This window comes from Camelus bactrianus, chromosome 5, assembly GCF_048773025.1.
Source record: "Camelus bactrianus isolate YW-2024 breed Bactrian camel chromosome 5, ASM4877302v1, whole genome shotgun sequence".
NCBI lineage: Eukaryota > Metazoa > Chordata > Mammalia > Artiodactyla > Camelidae > Camelus > Camelus bactrianus.
Window position 1 is genome coordinate 39,893,080 of NC_133543.1, and position 26,226 is coordinate 39,919,305.

Here is a 26,226-nt window from a genome sequence, read left to right on the forward strand (position 1 = left end):
TGTTGGGCTTATTGACTTGAGAATAAATTGATGTACACCAAGCTGCCTTCTAAGTGTGTGTGGATTTTTAAAACTCTGGGTATCAGAGGACTACTAGCAAAAACCTCTACGACACTGTCTCTGTCCAGATGGTATGTCTCTCTTAATTTTGTAAGATAGGTATTATAACCCTGTTCACTGACAGTCCATCCTCCATCATATTTGTATCTGATGTCATCCTGACAATAGCCAGAAATCGGTTTTTTTTGGACCTCGGCCCAACAACAAACTGGAGAGCACTTTGCTTCTAGTCTCTGGTCGCTTTCATGTTCGCGTGTCTTCACCTCTGTCTGGATGCCCTGTCATTTACCTTTACTTCTGTTCTACTGGACTTAAAAATCCAGGACTCCATTCTGACAAATACTGCCTGTCTGTCTGGATGTCAGGATTAGGCAATTCCCAAACTCATTAAAACAACTTTCAATTACTTATTTGGGCAAACTACTTAACCTCTTTGTATCTTGAGCTTTTCATGAGTAAAATGGAGATAATAGGTTGATTTTATATTAGCGATTACACATAAGTGCTTGGAATGGTTCATGGCACATACAGTACAACACTAGAAAATTATTATTATTATGGTGGTGCTGGTGGTTGTCTTCCCTGCCTCATTCTGACTGCTTTCCTATAAACCAGTGACTCCTGTCTGTGTCTCGCCTCCTAGAACCCATGTCCAGCTGGCCTCATCAGACCTGACTTGCATTCCTATATTGTACCCTCTTCACACCTGCTACATCCTAAGGGACAAATAATATTACATGTCTAGAAACTGCCAAACCACTCTGTAGAAAAGTTAGAACATATCAGAACTAGAGCAGGCTCTTTTTCATGCTGTCCCCAAAATGAGTCTCTTCTGGAATTCTGAAAAAATAATGGCAGCAGTGACACAGTGTTTGAATCTCTTTGAATTCCCCCAATAAAGCAGAGAGAGAGCATCCAGCACAGCAAAACCAAAAACTGACGGACAACATCAGCAATGAAATTAGGTGACAAAGTAGGCTCACCAATCCCAAAATATGGCCTGTCAAATTCATGACCATATGATACTACAATCTTGGCAAGAGAAAAAAGCAAGCAATGGGGTTTCTCGTGGAAATGCAACCAGCTTAACACCTGAATTGCCAACAGATACTCATGAGAAATGATTTCAGGCCAATTTGATAATAGTAACTGAAACTGAGAGAAGTATTTTCATACAATCCAATTTGCTAGTCAGTGAAAAGTCTCCTCTCTAATCTCTGATGGGTCTAAACACTCTGCAGCCTGTGGATTCTTAAAACTTACTAGCTGAAGCTCCTTCTCAGGAGAAACTTCAAGGAATAAAATCCAAATTGAGGAGGTAGGTACAAAGGGACAAAGAAAATGGAAAGTTCAGATAAAACTGGGAGAGGTGAAGAGAGCCAGGAGATCTCAAAAAATAGAAGGCAACTTTTTTCAACTCTTCAAAAAAGTACAGGAACAGACCTAGACTTGTGAAGTTAGAAATGGTCTTCTGTGTAAACATTTCCTGTCAGAGACAGCTGGAAACATTTATCCTTAAACATCCCCACTGGGTAAAGGAGAAATCAGCTTTGCTATGAAAACCTCCTTAACTTTCCACCAGAGTTTTCAAAATGATTCACAAAATAAATAGGCTCCCAGCAAGCAACTGCTCCATTGTGTTCTCCTGATACAGAGAGTTTCAGCCCTGATTATACATTTGAATTATCGGGGGCACTTTAAATTACATTCTGGTCCTACTCCAGACCATTTGGATCAGAATCTATGAGGGTGAAGCAAAGCAGAAGTGTATTCTAAAAGCTTTTGAGGTATTATTAGGCAGCCCAGGTGGGAACCACTGAAAAAGTTACTTCAAAAAGGAAAAGTACTTGTAATGTCACCATTCGACACCAAGACACTGTATACCATCCTCCAGAATGGTGGTTGCCAAACTTCATACGTTGGAATGACCTGGGAAAATTTAAAAAATGCTTGACGGCCAGATTATCTCGTATACCAATGAAATGGGAATGTGATAAGAATGTCTGTGCATGGTACCAGCCATCAGAAGAGTTTAAAGATGACAAGTGATTCTGCCCTCTCCCCCCAAAAAAATGAAAGAAAGAAATTATCTCCTGATCAAATCCTCCCTCTTAAAAGATCAAGAGAATTGGTTTCATGCCAAAAAAAAAAAAAAAAAAAAAGGGTAAGGAAAAGAAAAGTATAAGAATAATGACAATAAAGAGTAGAACATCTCTACAAAACAATGAAAGCACACGAAAACTTTATGCTCATAAGACAGAGGAAAATTGTAACCTAATATTTCAAAATGAGCTGAGGCAAATTTTATAATGATAAAATATATAAAAGAACAACATAAATGAAATTTAGAAGACCCTCTGCAACAAGGGACTGAAATGTGGGAAACAATTAGAAATTAAAGAATGAAACATTTCAGAAATGAAGGCTGAACCTGAAAGAACACATGAAGTTAATTACCCCACAAGAAAGAGTTTTAGAGGGGAAAAGGTGGAAATGTTTAAAAATTAAAAAAAAAGAAATAAAGACAAAACTACTGAAAAGAGAGTGACATTTATAGAAGGTAAGCAAGAAGATTCAAAATAACAGGATTTCCTAATGAGAAAAATTTCAAAGCAATGAAACAAAATTAACATTAACTCAGTATTTGTTCCATTCAATAAGATTCAATTATATATAATACAATATTCTATATTTATGTCTTGAAAATAAAACTGGAACTATATATTAAAATGGAACACCACATAACTGGAAGAGTGAAACAGAATGCATATTAAGATACATTGTAGTAAATTTGTTGGACTTAGTTTGGCATTCAGGCAAATAAATATCTCTAAGAATAAGGGAAAGAAAACCAGATTATCATCAGACTTTACAAAAGCAATTATTTATGCTGGAAGTGAATAGAGAAACATTTTAAAGACACCCAAGGAAATATAATGTGAGCCAAGGATTTCAGATCCACCAAATTGATTTTCAAGTATAAAGACCACAGATATAATTATTAACATGTATGAACTCAGAATATTGGTCCCAGTAATTGGGAACATCATTCACCCACTTGCTCAGTCCAAAACCTTAGAATGCTTCTTAATGTCTTTTTCTTTTTTCTTTCCTAGCTCATGTCCAATTCAACTGCAAGTACTACTGGCTACCTTAAAAACATCCCGAATTTGACCTCCCCACCTCCATTGTTATCCTGCTCTTCCAAGTAACAGTCATCTCTTGCTGGGGTGACTCAATAGTCCCCTTATTTGCTTCTCTACTCCAGGTCTTGCCTCCTTCTAATCTGGTCTCCATACAGCAGCCAGAATAAATTATTAACATGTCACCCTTATGCTCAAAAACCTGTGATTCCTTACATTGGTAAGTTCTGGAGACCTCTCTAATCTGCCCCTTTGCTCACGGCACCCTGGTCACATTGTCAGGCCCATGTTTAACTCAGTTTTCTTAGCTGCAGGGAGCATCCATCTGCTGTTCCTCTTTCTGGAATATTCTCCCATAGGTGGAAATAGGGCTGCACTCTCCCTTCGGTGAGGTATCTTTCCGGGTATCAATTTCTCCCAGTGGCCTTTCCTGGCCCCCAGCAGTATCCCTTCTGTCAGTTTCTCAACCCTTCCTGTGCTTTGTATTTCTTTCTAGGACTTCCTGATATTTTGACATATTACAAATGTATTTGTTTATTGCACGCCTCCCTTCTACAATGAAAGCTCACGATGGCTATGTTTACTTTTTCACATCTGCGTCCTCAACACCTCAAATGGTGCTTGGCATGAAGTATATGTTCTCTCAATAATGTTTGTTGAGTGAATAGATGGATGAATTCATAAGAGATATCACAGGCCAAAAAACCAAAGTATACCTATTATATAAAATAGATCAATAATAGGTTGTTACTGGGGAAAATATTTTGGAAGCATTCTTAAATTTTGTGCTTAATTTGTCAAAGAGGAGGATAACACACATTTACCTTATGTCCCTTCAAAATGCTACTATCAGAGTTTTACTGGACTGAATATTGCTTTAAATCTTATGTTGTCCATTAAAGGGGGGGAACCTTATAAATGATTCAGCCTGTAACTCCTGTAACTTTTAACTAGTATCTATTCAAGTACCATGCACCTTTAAGTCAGACTGCATAGTTTACATCTAAAGGTGAATTAATCATTTTGTGAGACAGTTAACTCCTCTATGTATTAGAGTATTACACTATTTTACGCTTTTTTAGGATGAGAAATAATAATAACAACAAATAATTTATTGTTTTTCAAGAAGTCTACCTTTTATAAAAAGCTAACAAGAAAAGTCTGATGTAAGGGATTTTTAAATAATTCAACTGATATGTTATATATTGGTCAGACAATGCGAAACATAGGCAGACTAATTTACTACATCATGTATCAATTTTTACCTTCTTCAATCCAGTCCAGCTACAGTTCCTAAAAAATCTTTAGCCTATAGATTCAGTCTACTCCAAAGCCTGAACCAACCTAAATCAGACTGAGAGTCCATTTCAGCCCTAAACCCACCAGTATGGGACTCAGGCATGATTTTGCCTCCTGTGCTTGTAACCTTCCCCACTAATATTCACAGTGTATTCTGTCCTTTCTATGGGTTGCTGCTCAGATTTCTTGACGAAAGGGTCTATAATCCTGCTCTAAATCTCAAGCCATTGGCACAGGGCTTGACCACTCTACTTAGCTCTGTGCAACCGTTACCAAGTGTGAATTCCAATCCCCACTATTCTCAGTTGCTAACTGGAGCCTTACTGCAGATCACACCACTTTTCTCAACTCTAGGAACAACACTGCCTGACCATGGGGTTCTGCACCGTACAGAAAAGTGAACTATATAAACGTAATCCAGCCTCTATAGAAGTTTCTAATCATATTCCTTTGTCAATAGGGAGAAACATGTTCCTAAAGCATAGATCACTAAATGGATATACACAAGTAATGTGTGAGTGAACAGCAAAGTATGTGTATCTGAGTAAGAGTCAGAGATAAGAACTTTTTGGAAGCAGAGTAGACAAGTGTAAGAAATACTACTTGGGGTTGAGACTAAGGAAAAAATCTAAAACATTCCACCTATTAGAAGGATTTTTCTTTTTTGCATTTACTTGGGCTTGATTTAGTAGTTTTGGCATCTTTAAACTCAATAAATGGCTTTTGTGATTACATTTGGCTCAAATATGTATTAACATTATGTTAATTATGGGACTAATGCAGTGTTTGAATATAAACTATGAATCTTATGTTTGTAGTTGGCAATTTAATCTTGATTTTGAGGCATTTTTCATGTGAAATTACCACGTAGCCTTGTAATAGCTTTTCTTAGGGTGAACGGCTTTCCATGAAGTTTGGCACTGGGAATAGAAAAAGATGCATGCGTATATTTTAGTTAAAGAAATAAACCATGTAATTAATCTTTATTAATGTATAGAATGGAGCATCTAGTAATGAACCAACTTAAAAAACATAAATTTGAATATGTAACTGATTTGTTTCTATTCTTTTGCATATGGCACTAGGACTTATAAACACACTATGGTTATTTGAGTGGAATTTGGAAATTGTCTTCATTTTAAAGGGATTCGGGGAAGAATTTCCAATTTGTAGTATTAGATGTTTTCTTCTCTTAGCAGGGAGTGCTGTAAACAAGGAGTGCCTCTTGACTGGTTGCTGCTGACGATGCCAGCGCTATTCAAGTTTACATGATTAGGAGTTTAGAAACTTGTACCGATCTCAGAATGGGCATAGAAAAATAAAAATAAATATTTACAGCAATGTGTTCTCCTTGGAGGAAATTCCCTACAACCCTGTATTACTTTGTTATCAGTATGCAATTTGAAAATATCAGAAAGATTTTCTGACTTGTATCTTTGTGTGTATTTCCTTTAGATAAGAAATGTTGAAACCAACCAATGTTTAGACAACATGGGCCGCAAGGAAAATGAAAAAGTGGGTATATTCAACTGTCATGGTATGGGAGGAAATCAGGTAAATGCTCCTTTTTTTTAACAGCTTCATATTTTGGGGGAAAAACATTAGTGTGAAAACTATCCAGGCTCACTGCCAATAACAATATGTCTTAGTATAGTGAATTAATGGGCATTCTAATCAAGAATTAATTTGCCTATTTTATTATCCCGAGTATCTTAAGAAGGCACCACAGAATTTAATAAAAAAAAGGCAACATCTTCAATGAGCCAATAGTGAATGAGGACAGTGAAATATTTTAGACACATCTCATGTTACCATGTCTAAGAAAATGAGGACTACGTTTTATTCTGTCATTAACTAAATCATATAAAATAATCACTCCACAATTATGATGTTTTCACAATGGTGATTATCCTAAACTTCTTTTGAAAATGTTTATGTATTTCATGTTTTCTATGAGTTTGGTTGGTTTAATAACATTTTGAAGTGCAGAGATAACACATCTGTTACATCTGCCTTGGCTATATGAAGACGCCCTTTGGACCAGCTAAAAATGTAGTATTTTAAACACGACTTATACTTGACTAAAGTCTAGAACACCTTTTTTGTGTGTAACAGTCCAATTAATTATCAGAAACGTATCAGACTATAACAAGGATTCTTGTGCTAGCAGTAAGCATCGGAAAGTGGCAATGCAAGGTGGGCCACGTGGAGGCTGCTTGGCTCTGCGTCTTGCTGCCATGGCCACTTTGAAAGACAGAATTTGGAGCTCATGGGAACTTAGAGCAGAGTTTGAGACAGCTGCTCTTCTGCAGACAAGTTGTCTGAAAAGGGTCAAGGAGAAGCACACCAGTGAGTTCTTTATCTAGTGCTTTAGAGTGAACTGAGGAAGAAAAAATTATCCTATCCAGCACAACATGATGGTTATATTGGCAATGCAGCTGAATGTATCAAGAATCCATAGAGAAAAAGCCAGAGGAAACAGCTCTATTGAATTTTGGCACTGTACTTCAAATGGGATTTGTGCAATTCAAGGAAGAACATTAAAAGGCATTTTCTCCCTAATAACAAACAAACGAACAAATAAAAACAACTTAACTATCAAAATCCTAATTAGTGCTCCACAGTTTGCATATAAACAAGAAAAATTTGAACCAAAAATTTAAACCAAAATTTCTAAATTATAGCACAGAAAAGTGACTTGATGAAAGATGATAAAAACAACAACATAGGCAGAATGATGACAGAGCATTCAGACACAGTCCAGCTTACTGTATCAATTCACAATGAATGTGAGAGGCTTCTACTACCTAAAACCAGTGGAGTCTTGGTGAATTCAGCCAGAAATGGCAAAAGCTTAACAGTCAGAGGACTGGATGTGTAGGGTTTAATTTTTTCACATAAGAAATCCAAAAGTAATCAATTGTTGATAATTCACTCAGATTCTCAGCGATTCCACCAAGAAACCAGAAATTCTCTGTCTTTCCATTCTTCAATCTTTAAAGTTAACTTTTATCATCAGCTGATCACAAGAGGTCTGTTGAAACTCCAGATTCCACATTCAAAGCAGAAAGAAGCTGGGGAAGAGAAGAGTTTCAGTAGCCACCTCTGTCCTTTTATTAGGAAAAGCAAATGCCTTCCTTGAGACTCAGTATACCTCAGTATACCTCCATATATGTCTCTTTGGCCAGAAGTGTGTTACTTGGATGCCTCATGGCACAAAAACACTAAATACTTCACCTCACACTCGCACATGGCTGCTTCCCACAGTTTATTCATCATGGCTGTTGGGTGGACATTTAAAAAGGTCTCCCATAATGTGTTTTGACAGCTTATGGTAAAAGTTAATTTATCATCTGCACCTTGATTACCTACAGAATTCAAAAAGAGAAACATTTATGAGATCACTCTGACTCCGATGCAGATGAAAATGAAGGAGGAAGATCCTCTAGATGGATTATCCTCATGGATTCATTAAGGTGCCGTGGTTAGTACTAAAAAGAATAACCAGTCATATACTTGTATTTGTTTAAATGACATGAAGCATCTGGATCATAAACGTTAAAAAATTACATTATTCACTTACAAGTTTTCAAATATCCAGAAATAAGCTACCCCACTCTGCTGTAAACTGCTTGTCGGTGGGACTATATCTTATTCCTCTCTCCATCTCTAGTACTTGGCACTTGGGATATGTAGGTACCTAATAAATACTAGCCAAGTAAATAGATGAAGGAATTCATGCTCAGAATAATGGATTTGTACCTTACTACCATGTAGACATTGCCAAAGAATGCTGTTATTGTCATAATAACCAAAACTATAGAAAGATACCAATCTCAGGGATTCATAAATAAAAGGAAAAAATAAACAATAAGTAAAAAAAAAAAAACTCATACCTACATATATTCTAATGTCTCTACATCATCAACTTAATGACAAGATAGAACTTAAAACCAGTATTTGTTTCATCTACATGAAAACTCATTCATGTCTGCAAAGACGAGAATGTGTACTGGAGCCCATTTTGTTATAACACAAATAATGGAGACAAATACTTACCAAGAGGAGAATGCTTAAATAAGTTACGGTCTATCCACAGTATAGAATACTACATAGCCACCAGAATGACTGAGAGGTCTGTATGCATTGTCATCAGAAATTGAAGAGGGAAAAGTAACCCAGAGTACAGCCTATTTTGAGTGATCTCATTTGTGAAAAATGTATGTGAACATTTTCTCTATCTAGTATCTATAACATCTATATTTATATAAATGCTATACAATCTATGAGAAATGTATAGAAATCTAATTGGAATATAAATTATCTCTGGAGAAAAGACTGAGCATTTCATTACCAAATGTATAAAAATTTTCCCTCAATTTTTTTCTCTAAAGATTAGTAAAATTTATAAACAACTAATACCAGCATGGCATATATCAGACACTCAGTACATATTGGTCTATTGCCATTAATTATTCTCTATTATTTCCATGTTTTCTCAATTATTTCTGTTCTAATTCTAAAAGTAAAAACCATAATGTTTATTTAGTGGCTAATGCCAGAGGCAAGATAAAAGTGCAACACACTCAATGGTATTGCTAGGCTCAATAAAATGAACTGCCTCCCCTGTTATTCTAACAATTATATATTATATCCCTTGCAGCTAAGTATATATTATGAAAAAATAAAACCTTCCCATAAAACTTTCTTATGATTTTTGATGAAGCTCAATATTTCTAGGATGATTAATTCTAGGGACATGTTTAAAATTTTGACTTACTTTTAAAAAGAGCAGATCTTAGGATTTTATTCTCAGAGCTACCTTCCCTGTTTTTTTATTGCTATTCTTTCATGTTACCATGGAAACAGCATCTATTTTTATGGTTATTTAGTTTTGAATTTTTAAAAGTAGCCCCAACCCATAAAAATATTCAAATTTCTTTCTCCTGCTTTTACACAAAAGTCATAACAAATGTTAATGTTGGGTTTTTTTTTTTAGCATTTCCACTCCGTTACATTTCTAAAAGAAGGAGCTTTATATTTCTAGACAATTATACCTTTAACCATTTCTCGTTGCAGGGGAGTTTTGGTGGTTTGGGGCTTTTTCTTTTAATTTTGGAGACATCAGGAAGAAATTTACTTTTCAGTAGTTGTTGGAAATATTTTTCTTAAACATTTAGACATTCAGATATCCAGCATGTTCAACTTTCTTCACTAATAGCACCTGACCCAGTGCTTGGGATATTGTAGGCACCTAATGAAGACCAGTCAAGTAAAGAGAGAAAAGGATGTGCGGACGTTTTTGTAGCAGAACACTGTAAAAAACAAGATAGCAAGTGGATAATTCTTAGGAAATTCACCACTTGATCATCTTGAGGTGCTCTCTTTAAAACCTTAGTAGTAAAAGTCTTCTACCTCAAAGGATAATGACAAAATTCAATAGTCCATTCCTATGTGTTCCTGAAATGCTTTCTTTTCATTAGCAAGTAATATCATGATGATCATTAAACATTCTCAAAAGAATGAAAATGAAGAATTTGATTAAAACTTGAACATAAACTTTTACAAGTGAAAGAAAGAACAATTTACTGCTTCAAAGTGTGTTACTAGAAGTTACCGATTGTCTTTTTATACTTCTGAAAAGATGACACAGATTCCTAGAAGCAGTTCCAAGTCCCCTATAATGCTAATGACTCAGATTTATAACTTCACCCCCAACTTCTCTCCTGACCTCTGGGATCTACTGCTAATTAATAACTGGGAATCTTTACAGATATCTCAAAACCAGACTGAATGCATTTTTCTTCCCTTTCACACAATCATCCAAAATTAAAATCTTATCATATACACTTCATTTCTATAATTTGATTGGTCCCCAAATCCTATATTTCTATGAAAATAATCTCCCTTGACTTCTCCCTCTAAGTTCCTTTAAAACCAGGACCTCTCTCTTTGTCCTAGCCTACATCTTCTTTCACCCTTGTGGTCAAAACTCATTGTTTCCATATATCATATCAATTCCATAAATACATACCATACATGCTACATTAGAATTAAAATCAGATTAAAATCTCCAGCAATTCTTCACTGCCTAAAAATAAAGTACAGATTCCCTAGTTCTGATATACACAGCCCCTCATAATTTCATCCCCTTTCGGCTTTCCAGCCTAGTCTCCCTTGATTTTTTAATAGTTCCTCGTGCTTGGGACACATCTCGTAATTCTTCGTTCCCTGCATGCGCTGTGCATATTCATCCCTCTACAATTCACTAATACTGTCCTAATTGCACTATTGGTCAAATACTGCTCCACTCACAAACTTAAGACACACTCACTGTTTAAAACCCAAGTAATTTAGTTTCTTCTCTGCTGCCTATTGGCTAGCAACTTCTTAACCTAAACAGGGCATATATTTAATGGATAGACTATAATTTATTTAATCAATCCCTTACTGTTTAATCCACAGTATTATCTGTGAATTTTCATTGTTATAGCCTAGATTCAATGATACCCTTGTAGCTAAAATCTGGTGAGCTCCCATTCATATTTACTACTTTACAAATAATGTCTGGGAGCAAATTTGCTAGGTCAAAGGTTATGCAACATTAAAAGACTTTTAATATTTAGTGACATATCGTCTTCTTTAACGTTTTACCAATAGGACAAATAGCTAAAACAGGAAGAGGCACTATGATGTACATTTAACATTAATTGCCCCCTTTGATGTTTACAACAATATATGAAGTGCATAGTGTTATCCTGATTTTACTCATTAGTTTAATGGAAGCCCTGAGATGAATAAAGTGATTGAGGTGGTAAGAACCTAGAGCCGGGTGATACCATATGCACTGCATCTGTACTGATTCCCAACCACACTCCCCCAGGACTGCGTTCACAGGGGCCAATCCTAACTGGTGTCATACTTTTTTTGTTTGTTTTTCATCTTTGCCAATTTAGTATGGGAGAAATAGTTTATCTTACTTTAAATCATATTTCTAACATTATCAATGCCTTTAAGCATTTTTAAAGCATTTTTAAAATTGGCATTAATACTTTATGAATTTACTAATCACTTTATTAAGTAAGATTATCTTTTGTCATACACACTGCAGATATTTTTCTGACGACATTTTGTTCACGTTGTGTTTTCACATACAGACTTTTAGTTTATTGACCCAATCAATGTTTGCCTTTTTTCTCTTTTTGATGTCAAAATACCATTCTTTTCTAATGAGGTGCTTTTACATGACACAGACATCATCATAAAGGAGCCAGTATGGAAACTGGTGACTAGGTCTTAGCCTCACTGGGCATACACTAGATCTATTCAAGTATTGACACTGATTTTTATTACAATTTATATAATTGGGTACAAATTAGATTAATGTAATATTTATAAAACACCATTTTACTTTGATATCAAGTATCAATATGAAAGTTTTAAAAATCCAATGATGCTTCCTTTGAATTTTAATGTATCTTTAATCAAAAATAGGGAGAAAAGCAGCCTTCTTCCATGTTGTATTTACTCTTTGTAAAGACAAAATTATAAAATGATGGAAAACACTCACATTTTAGCAAATGCATTTATAATGTTTCTCTTTCTCCCTGGAGCCACTCATTTGGAGAGAGCTAGAAAGCACATGGAAACATTCCACGTAATTTATTGCAGTAAATTATTCAGAGCCATTTTTCAAGGTAGCAAGCCTTTAGGGAAGTGCATGCTAGCCATTTATTAAACCCTGTTGTCTGCCAAGATGAAGAAGAGATCATTAGGTCTTATCCATACTTTCATACAAATGTCTCCTCTTCTTTTAAAATGTGATTATTTACACTTATGAAGAATCTAACTTTAAGACAGGTGTATTATGAATTTTGAGAGTAAACAAATACTTTCTCTCTTCATTACAGACCATCTCCTAGAGAAAGCTTAATTATTTTAGTAATGTATTCTAATGTACTCATAGATTGTAATGGATATATTCATTCGACAGATATGTATTCATTTTAGAGTTTACATTTTTATAAGTACTGTAATTACTTACAAGCCTTTTCTACACTAATTTGGTCCCCTTTTAGTAACTTGCACAATGGAATTAAACTTCACCAGGGATTTCACAAAGTAAAATCCTAAATGGCCTGTGGGGAAAAAGGAATATGTACCATTCATTAAATGTCTAAATGAGTTGGATACATGCTAGCTGGAAGAGAGCAGAGTTATTATAACTTCTATAGAAGTAGGAATTATTCCAAGAGCCTTTCAGTCTCATTATTGCTAGGCTGGGAATACTTCTTTGGTTTTTCATCGGCTAATGCTCCTACTGGGAGACTAAAATACACTGAGGATGGAATGGTAAATTGTCTTAGTCATTCATCCAACAAAACCTGGTTATCCTAGCCTATAACAGACACTTGAGATGAGGTTAGTATATGATGTTAATAGGAGAAAACATCGAAAGAGGACATTCACATTGACCCAGTTTTTCAGGGGATCATGAGGCGTCTGTTCCTCGAGTCTATCAATACAAGGGTTAGTTTCCTTCCAAGTAAGTCTCAGCAGGGCCTGCTCTCATGGGATCAGTCTGGTGTCAACAGCATCTTCAGGATGCATGTACAAGTCAGTGAGCCCATTATTTCCATGCTACTCTATTTATTCTTTTTTTAAGATTTTATTTATTTATTTATTTATTTATTTATTTATTTATTTATTTATTTATTTATTTATTTATTTATAGAGGAGGCACTGGGGATCGAACCAGGACCGTGTGCATGCTAAGCACGAACTCTACCACTTGAACTATACCCTCCCCTCCTCTATTTATTCTTGATTCTTTTCATTTTATTTTCCAAGGAAATAAATCCCCTCTAATTTATCTGTATGGAGCTCCAAAGTCATACCAACTCCATTGTTGCAAACTGAATAATGCACATCTATCTTTTACATTTTCCGCTCATCTTTTATCACACCCTTCCCTTCTCAAACTAGGCACTAAACCTTGTGGATTGTTTCTGCTTATCCTTTTTACCTATTTCTTTTTTTTTATTTCATTAACAATTATACTTTCCAAATCTGGGTCTTGATTGCCTCATATCTGAGTCACTGTGATCTTTTTCAGTATAGTTTTCCCAAAGCTCCAGCTTGTCCCCAACTTCACCAGTTGTAGCAGAATCTTTCTCTGTATTTCTTCACTCTCTAAACCTCATTCCTTTCTCCTTTTATCTTCAAATACTTTTTTTCCTGTCTTATGCATAATTCTTCTTGACTCAAAACTCGTCTTAATCATCACCCTGAGTTGCTTCCTTGTTCAAATTATTTTCCGGCCAACGTTTTAGTAAGTTTTATATTAAATGTTTAATGGTATGAATGCAAAAATCTACTATATATGAAGAATATTAAGGTCTTTTGAAGTGATCCTCTCTTTTTTTCCCTTAGAATTCCCTTAAATGTGTGTGTACCTAAATTTTACTGAGGACATAAATAATTATTTTAAATTACCATTTGAAGCACTTTGTAATAGATAAACTAATTTTATCTTGGCTTAATCTAGCTGTAAAAGCCACTTATTAGTTTCTAAGTAAGGCAAATAATGTCTGTGTTTTCCAAATTAACAGTATTGCCTAGCCCACCTTCATATTCAGCAGAAGCCACACAGAACTCATGATTATTTGCTTTGCTGTACCTGAAATATTTTTATCTTACTGTGTTCCCAATTCTATCCTAGTTATTAAATTCTTACAGTATTGGAAGAAAGTAACAGGTAAGGGTATTATTCCTAGGGTTTTTTTTTGTTTCCTTCCAAATATGAAAACTTGTTTTGGGGGGAAAAAAAAGATACACAATGAAGTCTAGATAACATAAAACTGGATAAGAAATTTATGTTCAAATATTTGACTGACTAATGCAAGGATGAGAAAACAAAATTTAGAAGGAAAATAAATCTAAGAAATCTGCAAGTCAAATGTCAAAATGTCAGGTATAGTATTTTATAGCACCAAGATTTTTTTTAATAGCACCAAGATTTTTAAAGCATTCTTTGTTTAAACTCATCAACTTTTAAAAGAAGTCATCCTATGTAAGATTTTATTGAAGATAACTCAAAGTGAGACTAATCAAATGCAAGAACATGGCTAAAAACAAAATGTTTTAAATATTTCATTTGTTCACTACTAACTATATATATCCCATGTATATTTTGCTTGTTAGAAATGTACACATAATAACAGTGACAAGATATCAACCAATATCTTTCATATTTTAATGGCCCTAATTATATTTTTTTTGTTAAAAAGGAATTTTATCTAATATATAATTGTCATTTTCCTGTATAAACTATGAAGGACAAATCTTCCTAATTTTTATTAGGTAATTCTTCTAGTTAATAATCTATTCTCATCTTTAAAAACTATTGCTTTTATTTATACAGAAATATGCCAATGTTTCTCCTTTGCACAGAACATTTATTTTTTCCCATATTTTTCTAGGATTATTTGCATCCTACACTAAATTAAAACACAGAACAGCTGTATGAGTTGGTTTAGTTATTATTATTAGTTTTAAGCTCTTTATGGGTAGACCATGAATGCCTGGTCCCAGCAGCCTATGGAGGTGATGGGAGTGGAAGCTATATTGAACACTACTCCTAGAGTAGACATCTGCAGGTGCTTTAAATATGTATATATAATATGATTTTCAAAACCACCCCAATAAGAAGGAATCATAATTAGGTTATATACTTCAGATACTCTACTACACTACACCATACTTGATCTAAATCAGCTTTGGTGAGAAGTCAAGATGATATCAGAAGATCTGAGTGTCAAAATCCCTCTGTGACTCTTAACCTACTTGGGCTGCTACAACATAATCCCATAGACTGGGTGAATTAAACAATAGACATTTATTTTCTCACGTTGGAAGGCTGGAAGTCAGAGATCAGAATGCCAGCATGGTTGGGTTCTGGTGAGGGTCCTCTTTCTGGCTTGCACACACCCACTTTCTTGCTTCCTCATCACATGGCAGAGAGCAACAGAGCTCTGGTCTCTTCTTATAAAAGCACTAATCCCATCATGAGGTCCCACCCTCATGGTCTCATCTAAACTGAATTACTTCCCAAAGGCCCCACCTCCAAATACCATCATCACATTGGGAATTACAGTTCAACATGTGAATTGGGGGTGGCAGGAAGGACAAACATTCAGTCCATAGCAGGGGTGTTATGAAGTCCCTTGTCCTTTCCCGCCCTCAGTTTCAAATACTGTAAATTGATATGGTTGAACTGGATGTTCATCAGTTAATATTCTTTATCTCTTTTGTTGGATAGGCAAGAGCAGTAAGACCAGATGTTTGTGAAATCTGTGGTCTGGTGACAGGGGACATGAATTTAGAAAGCTTGAAATTAGGGGGAAAAAATTAGAAAACAAATTCTTTTAGAAGATATCTCAGAGCAATGTGAAAATTTTGAGCAACCTACCAGTTACCAAAACCTAATGATTTAAAGGGAAAAAAAAAGAAACCTGTTAATCCAGAATTCATTGAACAGTGTATATATACCCAGTAATATATGGGCACCAAAAGGAATAAAAAATATACACTTAAAACTTGAGCTCTTTTTTGTAAATAAGGAAGTCGGATCAATGCTGCCTGTTACAAGACAGAGTCCTTCCCATGGGTACCCCTAAGAAAATTCCATGACGCACTAAGTATTGGAAAGAGTTGCTTGCCTCCTGAGAAAGATTTATTTTCTTTTCTACTCCAAATACATGGTTCACCCAGAGACAATAATTCAATAATATTGATTATAAAATGAATCATATTTTGTGGACAAGTATTTATACTGACCTCATACTTGGATTCTTTTTATTATATTACCATTGTTTTTGTAGATAGATTTTGTCTCTTTTATCTTTCTCTATGTAGGAATATACATTATATAGACAATATATATGTAAAATTCTGTTTAAATCCACTTCCACTTTTAACAAGATCAATTATAAATTAAGTGAATAGGCATACAGTCCCTACACTCAGTCTCAATGGGAATACAAAATAAGGATTCTTGAAATAAAGAATTTTTGTACTGTTGTACAAGAGGCATTCAGAAAAAGATCTGATAAGGACAGGGTGGGCCTAAAAGGCTTCGCAGAGCTGTCAGGGAGCACAGAGAATGGGGTGTGTGTGAGGACAGCGAGACACTGGCCTAAATGGAGTAGAAGGCCTGGACTAGGGAGAGTGGAAAATTAAGTTTTATAAGTAGTGGAACTAAGATTTTAATAGAATGTAAATGCCAAGCAAGGAAATTCTGACTTGAGGGGACAAAAGAAACAATGAGGTTCAGACTGAAAAAGTTGTCAAAGGCTAGCTTGTCACCTGTTTCTAATACAACCTCTTGAAAATACTTGTGCATGCACTGTTGCTATTAAAAATGACATGGTGAATGTGGCCAAAATGAAAGGGGCTTTTTATTCTTGTTATTTAGGACCCAAGTATAATTTCACCACAAGCAGGGACAGACTGTAGAACTTTTTTTTTTTCAGTTCACTTCTTTTGTTCTGTTATCAAAGGACTTGATCCAATACTGAGCAAGAAGCTACATGTGGTATGTACAGAAATGCTACCTTTCCATTAAAGGAAAAAAAGCTTCAGTGGGTTACCATGAAAACAGCCTAGCGTCCATTCCAACCTCTAATAAAGAATCTTAGTCTTCTAATGAAAACCTACCAGACAGATGTATTACTACTACATCTCTCTAGTTGCTGACTTTCTAAATAGATTTTGAGATGTTCTTTTTATTTAAAAGAAGTAAAATGTAGGTATCCGGCTGGGATATACAGAAATTGTTTATTTTGTTTTAAGAGGTACAAAAAACAACGTCTGGCAAATTCAGAGTCGCATTTTATTGTCATTGCAATACCAAAGAATAATCAAAGTGGTCTCTGTAGGTCACAGTGGCCAGTGTTCAATCCACATCTTACACTGATAAGACCAAGTGCCATTTCTAGGTGGTAGAAATGGTCACGTTGCAATCTGCCCACTAAAGAGAACTTTCTTCATTCAGTGAGTGAAACAGTGGCCCATGAGGCAGATTTATTTTCCACTATGAGAATCTTAAGGTATGACATATAAATCTGACATAAAAGCATGACCTCGAGTTTTAGACTGAAGTTTTTAGAGACATGTTAATATTGATCTCTGAGATCTCCTATAGACAAGAATTCCAAAGAGTTTACGTAGACAGCCCCCCTTCCAGAATATGGAATTTAACTCTCCTCCCTGCTTGTGTGAGGGCTGTGCTTATTGACTTTCAAAGAGTAGAACACAGAAGGGGGTGGTGGTGACTTTCCAGTGGAGAAATGTGGCAGGTGCTACCTTAGGTAGGTGGTCAAGTTTTTACGTTGTTAGTCACGTTAACACCATGTACCCTTGATAAAATGTGAGAATGGCACTTCCCCTTTGTGATCTTCCTCCCAAACACCTGAAACCCCAATCTAACCATGAGATGAACATTAGACAAATCCAAACTGGGGTGCATTCCATAAAACCCTTAACTAGTACTCCTCAAAACTGCCAGTCATCAAAAAAGAGTAAAGTCCAAGCACCTGTCAGAGCTGGCTAAGGCGATACGACCACTGAATGCAATGCGGTGTCCTGGGTGGGATCCTGGAAAAATGACATGGGGTCATATGGGATCTTTAAGGAAAAAGTTGGGAAATCTGGATAAAGATTGGAGTTTAATTTTTCAAATGTTCCAGAAGAAATGTTAAGTGTGTGAAAAGAGCATGGGATTTGGGCCTGATAGACCACAGTTCAAAGGTAGGCTCTCCCGTTTGCAATCTGAGTGACTAGGAATTCATTTATCATTCTCAAGCCTCATATTCCTTATTTGAAAAAGAGAAATGATCATGCTAACCCTGAAAAGTTATTGAAGAAACATATAATTTATGATTTGTACTGTATCATCTTTCCTATACTAATATTTAAGATGACTGCTATCTTGCCAAGCACACAGCAAGTTATCCCAAAATATTTAGTGTCTCTCCTTCCACCTACTTCCAGCCCAGTATCCAAAGGCCAGAATCTCTGTTCCTTTGCCTGATGATTTTCTCTGCCAGTGACTGCTTTGCCCGAATAGTCACACCTGGGGGATTAATCACCCCTACTTCCTGGAAGCATACCTCAAGCAAAAGCAGAGGGCAGGTGGTATAATGATCCCAGCTCCTTCACCCTTCCAGGGAACTGAGTCTGAGGTTTGCTCTGTACTGTTTCCTAGAGATCCGCAGCAGGATCCAGCCCCAGCTGCGCACAGTGTAACGAACTGGTAACGTCCCCTTTACTGGCTGCTTTGCCTTCCCTGCACTCCGACTAGTCTTTCTTGGGATCATCTACCTACTTAAGACCACTCGCACTTAAATCCTTGTTTAATGTCAGCTTTCGGAGGAAGCCAAACTAAATTGATCTTAGTTGGCAGCAATGACAAATGCCATAAGTAGGATTTCTTTAAGCTTGAAACCACCTAGAAAAATTCAGTATTATTGCATTGGTGCAAATGTTGTAGTAATATTATGGAGGTGAATTTTTTAAAATTATGTCTAATTTAAATTAACTAATAGTTTACCTTTATAGATAAGAGGCAGTTATAACTATTAATAAGAGTATCTTTGTGCTATCTAAGGACATTATAATTTGCCTCTTGAGACTTTTTAATATATTTAATAATTTTTCTCTAATTATATGCCACATACTACAGTTTTAGGACATGCTTAATAATACAATATATGTGAAAAGCTTTTGAAATTTTAGCAAAATACCAGTAAAAATATATTCAGAAATGATGTCACATACAGGGTGTTATACAGGGCATGTACACCAGGGGACAGGAATCTGAAAAACAATATCTGTATATGCAAGCATGATCTAGTGAGGTTTCTTTTGGAAGGAATTCCTATGGAGCTTAAATTTGCAACTTATATTCTTCAATATTACAATAGTAAAACATGAGTAAATATTTGGAAAATATTCAAGAATAGATTTCTCAAATTGTAGACGTCCTTTAAAACCTTTCAAGGCAAAATATTAAACATACATAAACTTTACCATCAGTAGTGCTTAAAATGGGAGAATTTAATAATGAAGTAGAAAGAAAATAGTAGTATTGGTCACATTTTGTTACTGTATTAGTGAATTCTACTTATTATATTATTTTATTCTCATGCTCTGTTTTCCACAAAGTGGAGTGGACTAGAGAATTCCAAAAACAAACTGTTTTCATTAATTCAATAAATAATTACTGGACACATAATCTTCTCCTAGAACTGTCTCCATAGGTATTCAAAATATATCTTTAACATTGTTATTGGGGCAGCAAGTTTTAAAAAATAAAACAAAAAGACAAGACAGTGTAATCAAATGTAGATTATATGCCTGGAGTTTGCACAGATGATAACTAATACTATGTTAGGTGGGTTAAGTACTGTGTTTAGAATTGAATGTATTACCTCATTCAATCTCTGAAACATCTCAGGAAAAAAGGGGCATCTTTATCCCTCTTCCCAGATGGGGAAGCTAAAATTCTGACAATGGCTCACAGGCACTGTGATTCTGATGAGTGTGGAGGAAGGTCCCAAACCCATCTGTGTCATTTTCCAAAGTCCACTGTTTTCATGCTGTCCTGCTCCAAAGATTTATAGAGATAATTCCATAGCTGCAATACAGTGCAAATAAGCTATCTGGGTAAGTTTAATCACAATATACTACATGAAGACTGAAGAATCTACTAAGACTTTAAGGATGTGATCTTTTCCTGGACAAAGTGGAATGGGTAGTCCTACTGGTAATGAACAGCACATACCAGGTAAGGGATGGAAGAATGAGGGGACCTGCTGAGCACAAACAGGGAAATATCAAATTGTTACATATAGTTACATGCAAGTAAAAGGAGAAAGAGTTAGTCTTCATAGGTGATGTTGAGGACAAGATGGAAATACTGAACTTGAGGTACACACCTGTTTTTAACAACAGTCTTTTAGAGCAGTCAAACTGTAAAAGACCATAGATATCACATAGGCATGTAAGCTAAGGGTACACAGCTGGATGCTACCTACTTCTCTTTACCCTCCTCTACACAAACCACTGAGATAACATGCTAGAAAGTCTGAAATCAAATAAGACAGAAAAAGCTCCTGTGTGAGAGCAAAAGTCTCTTTACTTGGCATCCCCATTGATGAATTCAACTCCATCTATGCACTCTCCATGCTAATTTCAGGACCGTGTGATATACAGTAAGAGAGAACTTGTTTAAAAATAAATCACATTGCTAAATGTCAAATTTTTATGGATAAACAATTTTCCTTCTTATTTCAATATAAATGTTCTTGGGCTGCTTTTACAGAATGAGGGAAAAAACTATCATGGTATATTTATTTTCTTATAGTTTATCCTTCTGGATAGTTGTGAACAGATTTCTCAAATTGGCTGTACTTAAAATACCTAAGGAGGACACCCCCGGCCCCCACTGCCCTGGGGGCCCAAAGCTCCATAATGGTATGTAAGGAACAGTATAGTCAAGTGGCAGAACAATGGCAGTGAGCCTGGGGTCCAGACAGACCTCTGTGACTAAGCAGCTCTGGCAAGGTGGGGGAACCCTGTAACTTTAGTGACCTAGGTTTCTTCATCTGGAAAGTGAGGCGGCTGGCGTAGAGTGACATATAGAATCCGTTCAAACTGTGAACTTTTATAGTAAATACTGTCCTGAGGAGCTCAACAGGAAAAGTATTTTATAAATTCACAAGTACATCCAGGGAAATCACAACCTGTATAAGTAATGAAGCTGAATCAAATACACTTGTGAGCCTTTTAAATACACACATATCTTTTGGCAAATTATTTCACCTAAGGATAAAAGGAAAGAAACCCTGTGTCAAGACAGAGCCAGCAGAGGGCGTTTAGTTCCCGAGCCTCTTGCTGAAGGAGGCGTGGTCCAGGTCCCAGTAACACAGAACACAGTGTCCTTGGCTTCCAACATGCACCCCTCCAACAAGGTTTTGTGAAAGGCTGCTTATGCTGCTTGCAGTTTTTCAAAGGGGTAAAAGATATAAGAGTATTTTTAAAGAAACAGCTATACAACATTAGGATTTTAAGGATGATACAATTTTAAAAAGAATATATTGACACGTTCTTTCATTGTGTGAAAGCACTAATTTAATGCAGAGTATTTTGGATAATTCACACACAGTCCTTAAAATATGTTTAAATGTTATTTTAGTTTTAGATATTTGAAGAATCATAAAATGCCTTTGGACATACTTCCCAAAAATAAAAATCCAGAGCAAACTATATGCATGTGGGCTGTAATGAAAAAGCTTACCTTCTCTGAAAACAATATTAAGACTGAAAGGAATTGAAACTGGAATTGGCTATCATCTTTTAGATATGTGGAGTTACTCCTAAACTCTTTTGAGTGCATCAGTTCAGATACAGAAATCAATCTGACCTCAATGAAGTATACATAAAAGCAAATAAATCGTCTAATCACAGTAAAGAACCACTTTATGAAGATATATTTAAATAGAAAAATGATTATCAAAACTATTGCTCTGATGCTTTTGGAAAATACAGCTGGACGTTACAATTTTAAGCCCAGACACCGAGACGCAATCGAATACATCTGAAATCTAAAGTCCAACTTCCCTTTCCAAAGTTTGCAATGACAGTTTGGAAAACTGATTCCATGACTCTTAAATGCTTCAACTAGCACAAGGAATAAAAGGAAGTGTATTAGTTTTCTCAGACTGCTGTAACAAACCATCACAAACTGGATGGCTTAAAACAACAGAAATGTATTGCCTCACAGTTCTCGAGCCTGGAGGTCTGAAATCAAGGTGTCAGAAGGGGCACTTTCTTTCTGAAACCTATAAGGGAGAATTATTCCTTGCTTCTATCTTCCAGTGTTTGCCAGCAATCCCCATGGCTTGCAGATGCATCAGTTAATTTCTTTTTCAATTGTAAGGTCCAAATAAAGATAATGTCATATATGTACATATAGGCTTAGGCTGTATTCTACAAATATCTTTCTTAAATGTAATGTAAATTACTTAAGATATCTACTAGTTGACCCCAAAATGAATCAAAATAGAAACTGAGGAACAAAGAATGCTTTGTGGCTGCTCTATAGAACTGGCAAAAATTTAAGTTGCCAAACTATCATGGAGAGCCCTCAGAGAATTATTGCTCAGGCCATGATTATACTAATTCTGTAAAATTAATGGCGAATATGGATGCTTTGGTGTCTCCCTTTACATTAGCATCTGTGTACAACTAAAAGCACGCCACTTCCAAGTGAAAATTATCCCTCACATGGAAATAATTTCATAATGGGCAAAAGAAATTTCTCAGAAATGACCCTCCCTTAGGTTAAGGTATGCTAACCAGATTCATTTATTTAATCAAATGTTTGGAATTGTATTTAAAAATTACTAACCATGTTTGGGAAAGATACAAATACTTCTCTTTGATGTGTTGCCTTTATTCTTCTTTTGATTACTCATTTTTCCATGAGAAGGATGTACGTTAAAAAGTGTCAAAGATAGGAAATTTTTTTCTGAATTCCATACCTCAAGTCTGTAATATATTTTAAATAGTTCAAGTAAATGAACTTTATATCCTTCTCAAGTTTTTATATGGTTGAGCAGAATGCATAACCTTCGTGAAAATTTTCATTTTAAGATGTTAGCTTACGAACGTACTTGGGTTCCATCAATCACTGACTGCATCTTCCTCTCACCACTGCTTATGACTGTCCTAGAAGCCCTGAGTAGCAGTGCTGTTCAGGCAACCGTTTTAAGACTAACTTGTTCAGCTTAAAGACTAGGACTCTGAGTTTATAAGTGATTTGTAGAGCTGAGTTCCTGAGATTTCATCAGACTGCTTTGGGAAACAAAAAGACTCCAAGATGAATTTCCTTGCCGTACTTCCTCTTGACATTACAGAGAGAAGAGAAAAAAAAAAAGACCCACAGACTACCAAAGCATGCTTATCATGATTCACAGAAGAAAACAACTTGTATAATCATGGACTTAATAACCTTCATGAAACTTTAATAATGTTATAACAAATTATTTACACTAGGAACAAAATAATAGAGATTATTATAGTATCAGTTTGAGTTAGCTAACAATGAGTCTACTATCCACCTTGGCATTTCTTGGATATTTTGAGAAGAATTATAGTCAAGCCCAGCCAAAACCACATGAGAGGGATAAGCATAGTGCTTGCCTTTAATGAGATCCCTAAAGATCATTCGACAACCTTCAGAAACCTGCTGACATTATCTAATAAAATTTATGTGATGTACTTATGTTATGGAAAGAAAGAGGATGAAAAACATCATTGTCTCTAGAGTTGGGGAATTGGTCATGTGGTGGTGGGAACAGGGACTTCTCTTTACGGAACTCCATGAAATTTACACTGTATTTTACTGAACCTGTTGTGTGAACTTTATAAGGCAAGTATAGTACAGGAAATGCAGTACAAATAATATGCATTTAATAATTTAGTTGGTAAGTTGAGGCTTCACAAAAACCTCCTAAAGCAGATGACACTGTCTCGATTTTGCAACTGAGAAAAAGGACGCAGAGAGATGAACTAGCTTTCTCAAGATCACACAGCAGAGATCATTTGAAAACACAAGTTTATCTGATATGAAAGCTTCCACAGATAAATCTGCTATACTGTGACTTTTTGTTTTTAAGAAGATACTATTTTATTAGCTGAATTTTTTATTTTCAGGTATTTTCTTATACTGCTGACAAAGAAATCCGAACCGATGACTTGTGCTTGGACGTTTCTAGACTCAATGGACCTGTAATCATGTTAAAATGCCACCATATGAGAGGAAATCAGTTATGGGAGTATGATGCTGAGGTAGGGTATCTTCTTAATTTACTTCTTATTTGATGCTTAGACTCACTTATGCATTTCAAATACATTTAAATCCTAAGCTATTTTTTCTCTGCAATGAAAGAACTGTATTTTCAAGCATGCATGCTCATTTCTGAGAGCATTAGGGCAGTATATCACATAAATAAGTTTTTTGCCAAACTATTCCATTAGTATGAAACATGAATAAGGAAAATAAAGTCAATTTTATGTGCTTGAAATTTGTTCTCACCATGTACTCGCTCAACATAAATTAGCCAATGGGCCAGCCACGCTCATCTGAGAAGTATGTCCGTCCTGTGTGAAGATGTGCATACAGGAAAGCATCAGTAATATTTTCAAATTTTCAAATATAAAATTTTAAACTGTTGTGATCTGTGATACTTATGCTTCTCAATTTAAAGGAAAAAAGAAAAAAGCCCACAAGATTAGCATGGATATCCTTCATATCAGTAAATATTTCATAGATCAATAAATTAATTAGGTACATAACCAATTAAGGAGTATCTTCCCAATATAGCACAATTTGTTTTCTGATAGGAGAGAGGGACAAAAAACAGTAAAGTTGCTGTTGGGAATTTATAGCTGGGCAGTGTGTAAAAACCAGATCAACCATCAGATGGAGCTAATAAAAAAGAAATATTTCCCTCTGCATAAAGAAGCTGCCTTGAAACAACTGCATTTCTTTCCGTTCTCTCTGCTTAGCAAAATGGGTTGGTCACCTGGTTTATGTTTTCCACATGATTAAATGGTTGGTGACTTATTTAGGGATGAGAAATAAACTTTATTCTTACAAAATAAGTAATTCAGTAGAGGTAAATGCATTTCACAAATGCAGTGTTCTCTGCAAGCCTAAAATACTCTGCAAGAGGAACATTTTAGAAACCAGTCTACAAAGTTGTTGGTATTACTGGTATCTTAACAAAGTCTTCTTCTTTAAACACTTTTCAAATGTCAATTTAATTTGCATGATGTTGTAGTTTCTTAAGTGGAATATCAGGAAAACTTACTGAATTCTTTTGTGATTTGAAACTGGTTGTGTAGGGTTAAAATTGGGCTCTAAAATTTACACATTACCAGGCTCCTTGGGCACAAAGTACTTTTCTTCCAGGACATTATTACAAGCACACTGGACCCTTCCTATATTGCACCAGTGTGTTCCAATCGGATTCTTTTGTCTTCTTAATATCTTATTCATCTTTGTCTGACCACCATGTTCTTCTCTTCAACTGTTATTATCCATCACCCCCCTTTAAGCCTCCAGATGGATGCTGATTCCTTCAATAATATACGTGGGTGACCCTGGACCCTGAGCTCCCTACCTCTTTCGTGAGGAAAAATACAGATACATGTAGAGATAAAGGAGAAAGCCCACAAGTTTTTCAGTAAAACTTTCTGTTGTTGCTGTCATTACTCTTTAGTTTTCACTAAGAACCAGGACTTTACTGGGCTGGGGCTAAAAAACAAAGAAATCTAGCATATATTAAAAGGAAAGGGGAATGAGTATATTTTTTATAACATAAAATAGTGTTGATTTTCAGAATATGTCTAATCTTTAAATTTTTCTGTAATTTTTGAGTGGACAATGACTTCTGTAGTCATAATTCAAATTACTTCATACTTGAAATAACTACCATTGGTAATTAGGTGTATATTTGTTCATATTTTTATCAGTCAGTAGCAAGATTATTGAATATTAAGGGAAGTTGAAAGAAAAGTGAAAAAAAAAATAAATAGCTCCAGCTAAGACAAAGAAATGTTTTTCATAAATTTACTATTTGGGGATGACTAGTAG

At 35.4% G+C, this 26,226-nt stretch overlaps 1 protein-coding gene across 5 annotated transcripts in view; it reads left to right on the forward strand.

Annotated features, from left to right (window-relative positions):
* The window catches only part of GALNT13 (polypeptide N-acetylgalactosaminyltransferase 13), a 462,125-nt gene that overhangs the window by 422,685 nt on the left and 13,214 nt on the right, over positions 1–26,226 (forward strand). For all 5 annotated transcript variants that reach the window (XM_074363678.1, XM_074363673.1, XM_074363674.1 and 2 more), the window contains exons 11-12: positions 5,958–6,056; positions 24,282–24,416. In XM_074363678.1, the coding sequence (XP_074219779.1) occupies positions 5,958–6,056; positions 24,282–24,416 (234 nt within the window). The remainder of the gene's footprint in view (positions 1–5,957; positions 6,057–24,281; positions 24,417–26,226) is intronic.